This window comes from Salmo salar, chromosome ssa20 (genome assembly GCF_905237065.1).
Source record: "Salmo salar chromosome ssa20, Ssal_v3.1, whole genome shotgun sequence".
Lineage (NCBI taxonomy): Eukaryota > Metazoa > Chordata > Actinopteri > Salmoniformes > Salmonidae > Salmo > Salmo salar.
This window is the reverse complement of record NC_059461.1, coordinates 36880457-36895296: the sequence shown is the minus strand read 5'-3', so window position 1 is coordinate 36895296 and position 14840 is coordinate 36880457. Positions and strand designations below refer to the sequence as shown.

Here is a 14840-nt window from a genome sequence, read left to right as displayed (position 1 = left end):
CATGAGGAAAGTGGTAGTCACACCAGATACTGACTGGTTTTCTAATCCACAGCCCTACCTTTTTTTTAAGGTACAGTATCTGTGATCTACAGATGCATATCTGTATTCCCAGTCATGTGAAATCTATAGATTAGGGCCTAATGAATTTATTTCAATTTACTGATTGAATTGTATTGAACTGTATGTAAAACTGTATGTAAAATCTTTGAAATTGTTTCATGTTGCATTTATATTTTTGTTCAGTGTACATGTCTTTCACAACTTATGGGTGGGTGACATGCAGTATAATGTACATTTTGAAAAGGTAGCATGTGAAGAACTATCCTTAGAAAACGGCCTGTTGCTGCAATTTAAATACATGGCATAGAAAAAAAACTGAAAATCACTTTGCGGATTTGTTCTTGTCAATTTGGTCTGCCATTGAATTGTTCTGCGATTCAATAATCATTTTATTGTTATTATAAAGTAATCACAGTTTTTTGTGTATATGTCTTGTTATACATAAGGATAAGAATGCTATGATCTCACACAGAGCAAGTGTTCTAGTGAAAATGATTACTTATCCTCTTCAGACAGTGTGACCTGCAAAGAAAATATATATTTTTCCTGTGATGCCCTCGGATGATGCTTCTCTCTGTGAGTCACTTTCACCAGACATGCAGAGGTGAGAGTGTGATGGAATAGAATCTGTCATGCTTGATATGGCAACACAGAGGACATCTTAAATTAGTATTTGAGTAATTCCTGGGTTATTCTTTGCTGTCCTTGAAGAGTAATTTGGGCTATCCAATATGAAGCCAGAAAAGTGGAGTGGGATAAAGCAGGCAGGCCGATGCGTTTAGAGGTACTGGTACATCCACCATAATCTAATAGGCAATGTGACGCATACACTTCAAAGGGAATTGCCCCTGCCAAAGTTAATGGGATGCTGTGGTAAAACTGATGAAAATCAAGGATGAAAATCCAAGGTTTTGGAAAAATACTTATTCCACACTGAAAATAATACAATCTTTAAAAAAATGTATTGGCCTTCAGGTAATGTGCATAATATTGAGGTCCATCCTATAAGAAAATATATTGCAGTCAGAGTGCAATATAACTGCAGTACACTGCCGCATAACTGCAGTTAGAGTGCAGTATAACTGTAGTTATTCTGCAATTACATCGTCCAAAATACCACAGTCGACGGCAGTTACTGCACTTTCAAAACTGGAACCTGTTTTTTTAAGGGATGCTACATTCAAGAGTCCAACCTTGAGTGTAATTTTAATCTTCATCTTTTGTTCATTTGATAGGGGTAAAATGACCATACTCAAATAAACCCCACCTCCCCAAAAATATTTAAAAAATGAACTCTTCTTCCTTCATCATTTACAGAAAGGCTACAGTGATGTCGTGGGAAGACAAATAGACTCGACCCTGATTTAAACATAACACCAGCCACGCTATGTCCAACTGCGTAACTCTGCTTTCTCCGGGCGTTTCCGCCGTTCTCCTCTGCTCCACGCCCACCGCGAAGCGCCATTGGTTTACCGGTCTGTCATATACAGCTTGGCATGAAAGGTGCTAGAAAAGTCCGAGCAGTACCCCGCAACAACGTCTGTGTGTTACACAGTAAAGTGAAGTAAAGATGCGGTTGTCTGGTGTGTCAGCGCAAGGTTCTTTCCAGCGGGTTAGAGTGACTGTCCCATGGTCCATGATAATTACATAGGAACCTGTTACTGACAGCACCATGTCAAGGCTTGCAAGAAGAGGGTGAAAACGGGGGAATTTCTCCCGGTTCAACGCATCCACTGGAAAGTGAAGCTGAAGCTACAGTATGTGTGTGATGACGAAGGGACGCTACCTCTCCTTGGGCTTCGTGTTCCTTGTTTATTGCACAACGTGCACGACATCTAAAGGTAAGGTTCCAAACAAGACATCTAATATATCCAAATAATTTGGGTATCATTTGTGTGTTTTTTACTTGTCTCCAACATTGGGTCCAGTAACTTGACAGGTGCGGTTTCTTATTTGCGCACTTACACATCAGTTTCATGTTGCTTGTGCTTTGCCTAGTTTCTCTAAATGAACTGAATGACTACTTGAGTTGGACACCTTTTTGCTAAAAATATTTATTTTTTGTCATCCCTTCGCTAGAAGGACATACGGTTCTGTCCTCATTATCTTTTCTTCAACAATCCGGATACTGTCTTCTCCCCGACTCCTCAAACAGTTTCTCAATACAGTAATTCGTTTTACCCGTACTATCCGTGTCTTATATTGAACTGGTTGAATAGCCTTTGCTTTACAGCAATATCATGTGCTGTGTGAGAAGCAACAGGCGCAAGAATGATCATAATCATCGTCCGCTATCAATTTAGAGAGCAGTTAATGCAAAAGTAATTTACACACATGGTAAGTATGAATTAAAACGAATGCAAATTTAGAGCAAATGACTGGATGTTTATATAAGAAAGGAAAGGGTTACAACATCATCAAGTAATCAATCAGCTACCAAGGACCTAGGGATATGTCCCAAATGGCACCCAATTCCTTATGCAGTGCACTACTTTTGACCAGAGCCCCAAGGGAATAGGGTGCCATTTTCGATTGAGCCCTACTGTATCCATACTAGGGGGGGGGGGGCAGGACTGTGTTTGGAAACCCTGCAGTAGGCTAATGGGGATCTGTTCCTCCACATTGGGATGCGATGGGCTACTGGGGATCTGTTCCTCCACATTGGGGTGCGATGGGCTACTGGGGATCTGTGGAAACCCTGCAGTAGGCTAATGGGGATCTGTTCCTCCACATTGGGATGCGATGGGCTACTGGGGATCTGTTCCTCCACATTGGGGTGCGATGGGCTACTGGGGATCTGTTCCTCCACATTGGGGTTCGATGGGCTACTGGGGATCTGTTCCTCCACATTGGGGTGCGATGGGCTACTGGGGATCTGTTCCTCCACATTGGGGTGCTATGGGCTATTGGGGATCTGTTAAGATGTGCTTCAGGTGTTGTGCACTGACTCCAGTTCTGCATTGGCTTGTCAGCTATCGCTTATTGAAAAGATGAAATGTCTTTATTCCTAGTGTAATGTAGGCATACATTGTGCTTTGATTCGCATTCCTGGTGGGGAAAAACAATTGAGTTGATATGAGATCATTTCACTCAATGGCACAAAACCATAGACCAGTCAGGGCTATAGTGGTTGTGCTTGAGTTATTTTGCAGTTGGTCTGGAAAGCTAGTGGATGACATCCTTTTTTTATAGTGCACTAAAATGGCACCCTATTCCCTTTATAGTGCACTGCATTTGACAAGGGCCCATAAAGGGAATTATGTGCTATTTGTGACTAAGCCTATGTATTTGGTAGAGGCCTACTTCAGTACGCTAATATGAAGAGAGCTCCCTTCTTGCCCTTCTTGCCTCTTCCAAACGTGTCACAACACTCAGATGGAGGTCAAAACAGGTGTTGCACGCACATATCTTTACAAGGTTGATTCTATTAACCAACCAGTACCATCACGGTAGCCTTTGAAGCATTCGGACCTTACCCTCCCCCCGGTGCCACCACTCAACAGATTTAAGCTCTTAAGGATCAATGGAGTTGTGGAACAGCACTACTCACCACAAACTAAAATCACGCGAGGGGGGCATGACCGGAGGTTTCGCCTGTACAACACTACTCTAAGCAAGCCCAGTGCACGCTGCCCTGGGGAAACTTTTAAAAGGACTCACAGTTCCAATCTTGCCTCATCACACGCAAGGATAGGATAGTGTTCTGATCTCCATCTATCAGGGCTGAAGTAGGCTACATACAATATGATTTCATATGTGAATCAGATAATATGAAATCAGCATGCTATATAGAACAATGAAGCTACAGTATAATATATATTATTATCCTATATACCACGCTGTTTTCATGTGGACTACAGCACGTTTGAATACATGTTGTAACGCTCCTTTGAAAATGTGTTTTATTTGTGATTCTATGTTTGCAAGTCCATTAGCATGGGATTGATCAGGGGTCTTGCCTGATCAGTATGGAGAATGGTGTGTTTTGGTGAAGATTGTGAAAACGATGTGTTCAATAGATAATCATGATCATATGAATGATGATGTTTATCCATTTCTGGATACATAAGCTATATAGATATAGATAGATGATGTCACTTGCCATGATGAGGATTGATTGGTAACTGTCGGAGAATGATTCAGAGATCAGCAGATTTGACATTGTAACGAGTTGGTGATGGCTGGATACCATGCTGACCATAAATCACGTTGGCATCATTATCAAAGTGAGATTTAATCTCAGAGGTGTAGTATTAGGTTACACCCCAAATCACACCCTTTTCCCTCTACCCATGGATGAATGAAGGACAGGCAAATTAACTAACCAAGAAGTCCTGCATTAATTTTCATTGAATTATTGTGCAACAAAGCACCCTTGATAAAGTGTTTCCAATTAAATTATGGAATATACAGTCAGGTTCAACATTATTGGCACCCTTGATTAAAAGATGAGATTATAAATTAAAAAAAATAGCAATTACTTGTTAATTACTTTGTCTGAGAAATTGTATGTATGTATGTATGTATGTATGTATGTATGTATGTATGTATGTATGTATGTATGTATGTATGTATGTATGTATGTATGTATGTATGTATGTATGTATGTATGTATGTATGTATCAAATCAATATAGCTCAGTATTTATTTTATAGTCTTTTTTTGCTCATCTTTATCAAGGGTGCCAATCATTTTGGACCTGACTGTACATTCCGTTTGTATAAATCCTTAATCTACCTCATTCATTTAGAATTTATTATTTAATGTCACCTGAAACATGATTTATGTGTATCCTTTAGGTTAGAAGTGAGTACTATTTAGCTGTTAATATTAAGTTAGCCTAGTTATTGCAATGAAGACTGGATAAGAAAGCTGTCTGGTACATCACAATCTTTGCATTATTCTGTGCAGCCTTATCATCCCTTGGCTCTGAGTCAATAGTCAGTGCAGAACCAACCGGCCATGCGGCGGCGTGAATGCATTTATTTTATCTGTCCTCCTCCAGAGGTGTGTTTTAAAACATATTGTCTTTAGGAAAGTATTCACACACCTTGGCTTTTTCCACATTTTGTTGTGTTACAGCCGGAATTTAATATTGATTACATTTAGGTTTTGTGTCACTGATCTAGATAGAATACCCCAGTGGAATGATATTTGTACAAAATGTAATAAAAAAATAAAAATGAAAAGCTGAAATGTCTTGAGTCAAGTATTCAACCACTTTGTTATGGCAAGCCTGAAAAAAGTTCAGGAGTACAAATGTGCTTAACATATCACATAATAAATTGGAAGGATTAATTCTGTGTTCAATAATAGTGGTTAACCAGGTTTTTTTAATGACTACCCCTTCTTTGTACCCCACACATACAATATTTGTAAGGTCCCTCAATCGAGTAGGGAATTTCAAGCACAGATTCAACTACAAAGACTAGGGAGGTTTTTAAATGCCTCACAAAGAAGGGCACCAATTTGGTAGATGTGTGTGAAAAAAAAATTATTAAAAAAGCATATGCTGAATATCCCTTTGAGCATGGTGAAGTTATTAAATCGGCTTTGGATGGTGTATCAATACACCCAGTCACTACAAAGATACAGGCGTCCTTCCTAACTCGGTTGCCGGAAAGGAAGGAAACTGCTCAGGGATTTCACCATGAGGCCAATGGTGACTTTAAAACAGTTAGAGTGGTTGTGATAGGAGAAAATTGAGGATGGATCAACAACATTGTAGTTACTCCTGTTTGCAACATGGCGCATAAGTAATACTACAAAAAAATGTGGCAAAGCAATTAACTTTGTTCTGAATACACAGCATTATGTTTGGGGCAAATCCAACACAACGCATCACTGAGTACCACTCTTCATATTTTCAAGCATGGTGGTGGCTGCATCGTGTTCTGGGTATGCTTGTCATCGGCAAGGACTAGGGAGTTTTTTTAGGTTAAAAAGAAACGTAATACAGCTAAGCTCAGGCAAAATCCTACAGGTAAACGTGGTTGTCTTCTTTCCAACAGACACTGGGCGACGAATTCATTTTCAGCAGGACAATAACCTAAAACACAAGCCAAATCTACACTGGAGTTGCTTACCAAGACGACATTAAATGTTCCTGAGTGGCCTAGTTAGATTTGACTTAAACTGGCTTGAAAATCTGTTGCAAGACTTGAAAATGGCTTTCTAACAATGATCAACAACCAACTTGACAGAGTTTTAAAAAGAATAATGGGCAAATATTGTACCACACAGGTAGTACAATACAGCTCTTGGAGACTTACCCAAAAATACTCACAGCTGTAATTGCTGCCAAAGGTGTTACTAACATGTGTACCAAATGGCACCCTATTCCCTTTATAGTGCACTACTTTTAAACAAAGCCAATAGGGTTCTAGTCAAAAGTAGTGCACTATAAAGGCAATAGGGTGCAATTTGGTACACAGCCAATGTTGGGTCATGCAAGACCTGTAGTCTGGCTGCCTGAGCATCCAGCAGGACTGTAGAGCTGACAGCAATCGCTGTGTTCGAGAGAACAGCACAATGTACAACTGCCTTCAGAAAGTATTCACACCCCTTAACATTTTCAAATTTTGTTGTGTTCCAAAGTGGGATTAAAATTGATTTATTTGTCATTTTTGGTCAATGATCTACATAAAATACTCTAACAGTTATAAAACATTTATAAAAATAAAACACATATATGTTGGTTAAATAAGTATTCACCTCCCTAAGACAATACATGTTAGTAACACTTTTGGCAGCGATTACAGCTGTGAGTCTTTGGGTAAGTCTCCAAGAGCTTTGCAATAAACATTTGACATGGAGACTCATCAAATTGCTTTATAGACCAGTTCACCTGTGAACCAGGGTGCTGATTTGCCTCTCTCTGTTAGCTGCCCTGAATATGATTGACACAGTTGGACCAATATCCGACACACACAGAAAAAAATGAAAAAATTAAGACCTTGGTCTGAAATTGCCTCTACTTTTATTTTTTGTAGAATATTTATGTTTTTATTCAGCAGTGTAGCCAGGCATTGATGAAAAGAGACGAAGGTCAAATCTGTTGTTTTCACTCTGAGATAGTAGGGGGCTGTGATATTTCCAACTGCCATTCTGTTCTAGAATGAATCATCAGAATCTGGCTGTCAACGTGTGCAGTTCAGTGCCCAGAATTACATTTAAATGAAACCAAATGGCTGTACATTCAGAAGTGATAAACAGTGATGATGGTGGTAATAGACACATAGCCCCTTTGCTCTGTTAGACCAGCTAGCTAGCAGTTACTGCCTGGGGTTGCTGTTTATGCCCTTATTTTATGACTCATGTCTTTCTGTGCGTCAAGATGATTAAATACAAGAATACATTCATCCACTTCAATTGATGAATTATTTTCTTTGTATGAGCGTACAGTACAGCCATATAAGTGTGTCTACTACTCTCACCCCTGTGCTTTTCTCTTTATGTGACAATGTGCATGATTATCCTGCTCTAATATAGCTATTTGGCTTGAAGAGAAAGTGTTTTCGGTGGACAACTAGCTTAATTACACCCCAGATGGTGTGACTGAGTGATGAGCTCTTTATCTCACTCTCACTGACAACTTGGGAAATTCCGGAGGAAAATCAATGTAGGCATTGGTCCCCCCCCAAAAGCATTGTTTTGAATTCCATTCTCCAATTCTAGTGTCATGATGGGCTCATCTATAATAAAGGAAGCTGAAGTTTTTTCATTCTTTATCGGAGGTAGGGGAGAGCAATCAGGACAGGGTGAGGTGGCCCTCTCGGTCGCAGTGCTAAATCATGTACAATCCACAGAGAATACGTTCATCCATCTCAGTCAACACATTCAATCGGTGCCTTCTGCGGTGGTCTTGACCAGCAACACCTCTTCATTCTAGAACCAGGTGTGCGTCCCAAATGGCACCCTATTTCCTTTTCAAATGGCACCCTATTTCCTTTTATAGTGCTCTACTTTTGACCAGGGCCCATTGACCAGGGTCTACTATGGATTGGAGAGCAGCTTTTATAAGTGTATCTATCTACAAAACCTTTCCTGGATGCTGTTGCAGTATAACAGAACGAAGTGCTTGACTTCCAGGAAGCGTTTGACAGTATGTAGTGTTAACAGACAGTGACAGTATGGGGATGAGAGCGGAGCATCATGGAGAAGGACAGATACTTGATGACTGGTAGGGGGATTACTTTCTGGGGAGCTTGAAAAATGTGGCCCATCTTGGGAAAAATTAAAGCATGGTCTGATGTGCTTGCAGCTTGTAACCTTGTGCTTGTATGACATCTTTACATCATGCAGTACAGACACTGCAGCGTTGGCTCTGTGGATGAGATGATGGTCTTTGTTCATGTCTCTATGTCCAAGCCCATCTGTCCAAGCCCCAGTTATCTTCTCTGTGTAGTGAGGAATGGTTACTGGTAAATTGAGTTGGGTGTCATAGTAAGGAGAAAAAAAAAAAAATTGGCAAAGTGTTGTATTATACTGAACAAAAATATAAACACAACAATTTCAAAGATTCTAGGCCCTAAACTATGGATTTCACATGACTGGGAATACAGATACCTTAAAAAAAATGGGCCTCACAATGGGCCTCTCGTCACCGTATCTCTGTGCTTTCAAATTGTCATCGATAAAATGCAATTGTGGTCATTGTCTGTAGCTTATGCCTGCCAATACCATAACCCCCACCGCCACCATGGGGCACTCTGTTCACAACGTTGCCCACACAACGCCATAAACGTGGTCTGTGTTTGAGGCCGGTTGGACGTACTGCAAAATTCTCTAAAACAGCTTATGCTAGAGAAATTAACATTCAATTACCTGGACAGTCCCGCAGACAGCATTTGTGTGACAACTGCACATTTTAGTGGCCTTTTATTGTCCCCAGCACAAGGTGCACCTGTGTAATAATCATGCTGTTTATTCAGCATCTTGATATGCTACAACTGTCAGGTAGATGTATTATCTTGGCAAATAATAAATGCTCACTAAGAGGGATGCAAACAAATTGGTGCACACAATTTGAGACAAGTAAGCTTTTTGTGCGTATGGAACATTTCTGAAACACTTTACATGTTGCGTTTATATTTTTGTTCAGTGTAGTTCTAAAATGACATTCAACACAAGCTATAAGTGGGGGTATAGCCTACTAGTTTATCCGTAGCCTTTATATAAAGTATATTTAGAAAAACATTTTAGTGTGAATTTAACTGCATCCACAGAATCACAAAGTTGTTCCCTTTATCACATGCATTTTTTTCTCTTTCCAAGTGTGAAATAGTCCTACTTTGTACAAAAGTAATTAGTTCAAAGCAGCCATGCTTAACACAGGGTACCCTAGTACCCATTTGCCAATCTTCCTTGGTCAACGTACAAGTTAATACCATTGCCTAATTTGCGTAAATTCTTTATGTCCATTCAGAAAGTTACTTGTGGAGTTACAATTTTGAATTAGGCACCCCAATTCTGATCTTTTTTTCACTAATTGGTCTTTTGGCCAATCAGATCTGCTCTGAAAAAGATCTGATGGAAAAATATCTAATGTGATTGGTCAAAAGACCAGATTTTATCAAGTCACAAGGCGAGACCCAAATGCAGACACAGGAGGCAGATGGTTGGAGTCTTACAATGTTTATTAATCCAAAGGGGTAGGCAAGAGAATGGTTGTGGACAGGCAAAAAGGTCAAAACCAGATCAGAGTCCAGGAGGTACAGAGTGGCAGACAGGCTCGTGATCAAGGCAGGCTGAATGGTCAGGCAGGCGGGTACAGAAACAGGCAAGGGTCAAAACCGGGAGGACTAGAAAAAGGAGAATGCAAAAAGCAGGAGAATGGGAAAAACACTGGTTGACTTGGAAACATACATGACGAACTGGCACAGAGACAGGAAACACAGGAATAAATACACTGGGGAAAATAAGCGACACCTGGAGGGGTGGAAACAATCACAAGGACAGGTGAAACAGATCAGGGTGTGACAGATTTGGACTGCCTGTGTAAACGCAGCCTTAGGGTGAAATTATTGTAATTCAAAATGAGGCATAGAATTAAAATTGTAACCCCACAGGTAAATTATTTGATATACAACATACAGTATATGAGTGGTTTCTGGTTTTAGCTTCAAGATACAGAATTTTTTTCAGTTAAATGTTGAGTCTTGATTATGCCAACCTCGTCTGCAAAAATAAACAGAACTGGTCAGTTTTTAACAAATCTTAAATGTTCTGTTCATTTTTACTGCCTTTTGGCACTAACTGCATTGCGATCTTTTCGTCCGTGTCTTTGTGAGAAAAAGAGTAGGTGAACGGATGATCTCTGCATTTGTGGTTCCCACCGTGAAGCATGGAGGAGAAGGTGTGATGGGGTGCTTTGCTGCTAACACTGTCTATGATTTATTTAGAATTCAAGGCACACTTATCCAGCATGGCTACCACAGCATTCTGCAGCAATACGCCATCCCATCTGGTTTCCGCTTAGTGGGACTATCATTTGTTTGGGATGAGTTGGACCGCAGAGTGAAGGAAAAGCAGCCAACAAGTGCTTAGTATATGTGGGAACTCCTTCAAGACTGTTGGAAAAGCATTCCAGTTGAAGCTCGCTGAGAGAATGCCAGGAGTGTGCAAAGCTGTCATCAAGGCAAAGGGTGGCTACTTTGAAGAATCTCAAATATAAAATATATTTCGATTTGTTTAACACTTTTTTTGTTGTTGGTTACTACATGATTCCATATGTGTTATTTCATAGTTTTGATGTCTTCACTATTATTCTACAATGTAAAAAATACTACAAATTGAAAAAACTTGAATGAGTTGGTGTGTCCAAACTTTTGACTGGTACTGTATATATCTTATTTCGAGCGATATTTTAAAACTAATAGGCCAAGGCCTTTCAAGGAGAGAAGCATTGATCGATCCTCTTGCTTTCTGAGTGGCTATAAAATAAGCTACAGCGTTGGCAATGAACTGGTGGGGAAGTTTGAATGGCAAGAGTGACAAGTAGCTCTGATGTGATGTAATCACATTGGCTAAATTCCTACATTGACTAAATTAATAAATTGCTGCATTTATACATTGCAAACATAAATGGGCAGATTCATTTAATTAATTCACACAACGAAACCACAGACCTGTCAGTGGCAGTGTCCCAGATAACAATTTCTATTGTTCAACAGCTTATTTTCGCCCACGAAAAGACACAAAAATCTAACCTGTTCCGAATCAATATTTGACAGACTGCGACAGGATGATATTTTGCAAAGGGTGCGAACTGCGTCATAAACAAGACGTGCTCATATTTATTTTAAGTGTATAAATAACGGACTTGGTGAGAGGGCCTTTTAGCTACATATGATTTTGTAATAGTTTGCTAATGTGAATCTTTTGGGTGGTTTATGGTTTACCAATTATGATTTTATCAGAATTGGTACAGCTATGTTTTCCTTCTACATTTAGTGGGGGAAATCATTTTGTTCGACTCATTTGCCATTGTGTTTGTTTTCAATAGCACAAGTGTCTACCATATTGATTTGACCATGTCGTCTAAATACGGAGGCACACACACACACACACACTTACTTCCTGTAAAAAAATTTACAGCTTCATGAAAAACCTTTCTTAGCAACGCTATGTTTAATTGGCATGAACATAATGTGTTTCTTGTACCTAAGAACAAACGATTGCTGATTGGAGAGGTTGAAAGTGGTCCATTTATCAGAAATTCACAGAAATAGAAAATTAACCAGGTACAAAGGTCCTCTCAAGGGCTCACTTCAATCCACCATGCAATGTAGTATTTACACTGTAGCATATACCCCATGTGTTTTCGGAACAAGCCATGGGTGGGGGGCAGTATCAAAGGCTACTGTGCAAACACCGCTAAGGCAGGTCTCTGACTGAATCTGGCCATAAGCCTCCATGTAGTTACAGGTGTGTCTGTTAAAAAGAGAGCCCACATCTTTTATTCAGTCGAAGAGAATTCAATATTATTATCGAAAAACATGTCATGTTGATTTATGGGTGCATTGCTGAAATCTATATTTGACTATCTCAAACAAATGGTCTTTTGATAGAGTGGGGTTCCTCAGTAAATCTCTGTATAAAGTCACAGGATGGCCTACCACAGTGTTATTTCTATTCTATTGAGTTGGATGACCTAAAAAGCTATTTTATAGTTGTTTTGGCATTAATACAACAGCTCAGTAGGGGGTAGGGAGTAACATAGTGTAAGGTTAATCTATGTTAATTGACCTCCGTTTGCTATTCTGTTCACAGTAATGATTTTCAATGAGCAAGAAACCTAAAGGTTTCACATGGTGTTAATATTTGGACATTTTATATAGGGGGCACTGAAATTTGTAGTTAAAGTGCAGCGAGCAAGAGTTCACCCTTCAGTGAGGACGGACAGTGTCACTGAAATAATAGAGATTCTGCTGAGCAAAGCAGTGAGCTGGTTCCAATGGCAACCTATTACGTACCTAATGTAGTACACAGTCCCCATCCTCAGTCAGACTACCAGTGTCCATCCAAAATGGCACCATATTACCTATAGAGTGCACTACTATTGATCTAAGCCCTATGGACCCTGGTCAAAAGTAGTGCACTACATAGGGAATAGAGTGCCATTCCGGACACAGCCAGTGTGCCTTTAATCTTGCCCTAGCTGCATGCCCAGTCCCAGTGACCACCACAAGTCAGCCTGATGGTCTTTCACTGTTTCTTAAGCCTCCTCATCTGAGGCCCGTGGGTCGGCTGTTCAAACATGTCCTCTGTTGATCCATAGGGCGAATTCAGTGGGAGAGAACAGGGCAGAACAGTGCTGTAGGACAAGTTGTGATAGAAATAATTGAGACACAGCCATAATACACTCCATCCTGGTGGACCAAGCAGTTTCTGTGTTAGGTCCATGGTAGCTATTGATCCACCTTATTGAATTAGTGCTTCTATTATATGTGATGCATGCTACTGTGCTGCTTAAGTGTCGCTTTCTCCCTCACACTTCCGATACACGTGGTTATTTGATCAATGCAGCTGATATTCATTTTGATAAGTGAAGTGTTTCTAATTTAAATTATACTTGAAGAGCCTTCCATTATTAGTTAGTTATACAAGATCTACTACCATGTTTTGATTAATGTGGAAGTATGAAGATTGATGCTTAGCTGAGCACTATGTTTGAAACACAATTCTTTCTACGTTATTCACGTAGAACCAAATCCCAGGTTGCCCCTATATCCTTTTGTTTTCTCGTGGACTTTTTCTCAGTTTTATGTCAACTGTTGAATTCATTTTAATATTACTGTGTTTTATAGCAGGGTTCCCCAACTGGGGTTTTTATTTGACACCCCAAGTCTGAGCAAAAAAATATATATATTTTTATATATTTTTTTTTCTTCCTTTTTTTAATTGTTGGACATAAAAGACTGTAAAAACACCAGGAAATCAGCTCAAAGTGATTTTAATTTAAGAAATCTGTTCGCAAGTATTCCCATGCATAATAGAGAGATGCGAGATCGTATACAAATGTGAGCAAGGTTTGAAATTATTATGTTTTAGTCAAACATATCTGTTTGGGCTTCTTGCGGTCAATTTGCAGTCTACAAATGTTCCAGTCCCCCTCAACCCTCTTGATTGTAAACTTTTCCTGACTTGCAATTTCTTGACTGCTTATCTGTTTTATGGTTTATCTCCTTGTGGCAGCCTGTTCCCCCCCCCCTTACCTACCTTATCCTCCTTTTCATATAAAATCACTCACTGCGAGTTTGAACTGAATTGATGAATGATCAGAGTAGGCCTCAAGGGTGCTGGCTACAATGCAACGAAGAGTAATACAAAAACACATTTAAAAACTGACACATGGGTGGAGGCATCTGGCATCAGTTTACAAGGAGCAGAGACGGTTTGCGCATATTTCAAGCCAGGGTTTTGGACAGGATAATGAGGCAGACAGTATACCTGGTGAAGACTTGAGACAGCTGCTGTTAACTCTTCACCACTCCTCAGCCATATGTCAACAACAACATGATACAACACCTGAAGAAATCTCTCACTGATGATGCCATGGTTGTTGGTTAGAGGGATCTCGGTCTCATTATTGAGAATGTCTAGGAGAGAACTGATGCGTTTGACTGTAACGCTAGTACTGTACCTATAAGAGGACCCTTTTCTGTTGTTTCTCGTACTCTTTTGTTTGATTTTGCAGTCGAGTTGTCATTCAATGTAGTTATAGGCCGATTTTTGGTAGGTATTTTAATGAGCATGTGTAGGAGGTGAATAACAGTATACTTTGATCTGTGCTGGTGTTCATTGATTTTCCTCAGACTCAGGGGTTCCTGGTAGCATGGCCTATATGACCTGAAACAGCATTTATGAAAACTCCATTGTACTCCAAGCTGAGTAACTGTTGGGTTGTTATTGCCCTGAAGGCATGTTCTTGTTTTTCCCTTTTAAAAGACAGTTTTTGTTCTGAAACATTTCTTGAGGGTCGGCTCCGTAGTGGATTCCACAAACCTCACATTTCAGATCATGTTGTATTCATCTCGCCCTTTCAGGTCACACTGCAGCTTTGTTGGTTTTATTCTGTACCCACGCACCACACGCCAAAATCATATGTTGTTTGAAGGTGTAATGAGCATTGTATAGAAATATTCACATTTCAAAATTGTATCTGACTGAGCTATACTTGTCCTTTGCGTGCCCATGAAGTAGCTACGTGTCCTCCGTCGGCCCGAGGCAGGAAGCATCCAAGCTCACAGTGATTTAATGTCATGTTCTTAATGGAA

The 14840-nt window shown here is 39.9% G+C and overlaps 1 protein-coding gene across 3 annotated transcripts in view; it reads left to right on the top strand.

Moving 5' to 3' along the window:
* The first annotated feature begins 1413 nt into the window (after nt 1–1413).
* LOC106580525 (netrin receptor UNC5D) overlaps nt 1414–14840 on the top strand; it is a 209788-nt gene continuing 196361 nt past the window's right edge. For 2 of the 3 annotated variants that reach the window (XM_014161694.2, XM_014161693.2), the window contains exon 1: nt 1415–1901. In XM_014161694.2, coding sequence (XP_014017169.2) covers nt 1820–1901 — 82 coding nt within the window. In that variant the 5' untranslated portion in view covers nt 1415–1819. Of the gene's footprint in view, nt 1902–14840 lie in introns of all 3 variants that reach the window. The other variant, XM_014161696.2, reaches the window with a different exon arrangement.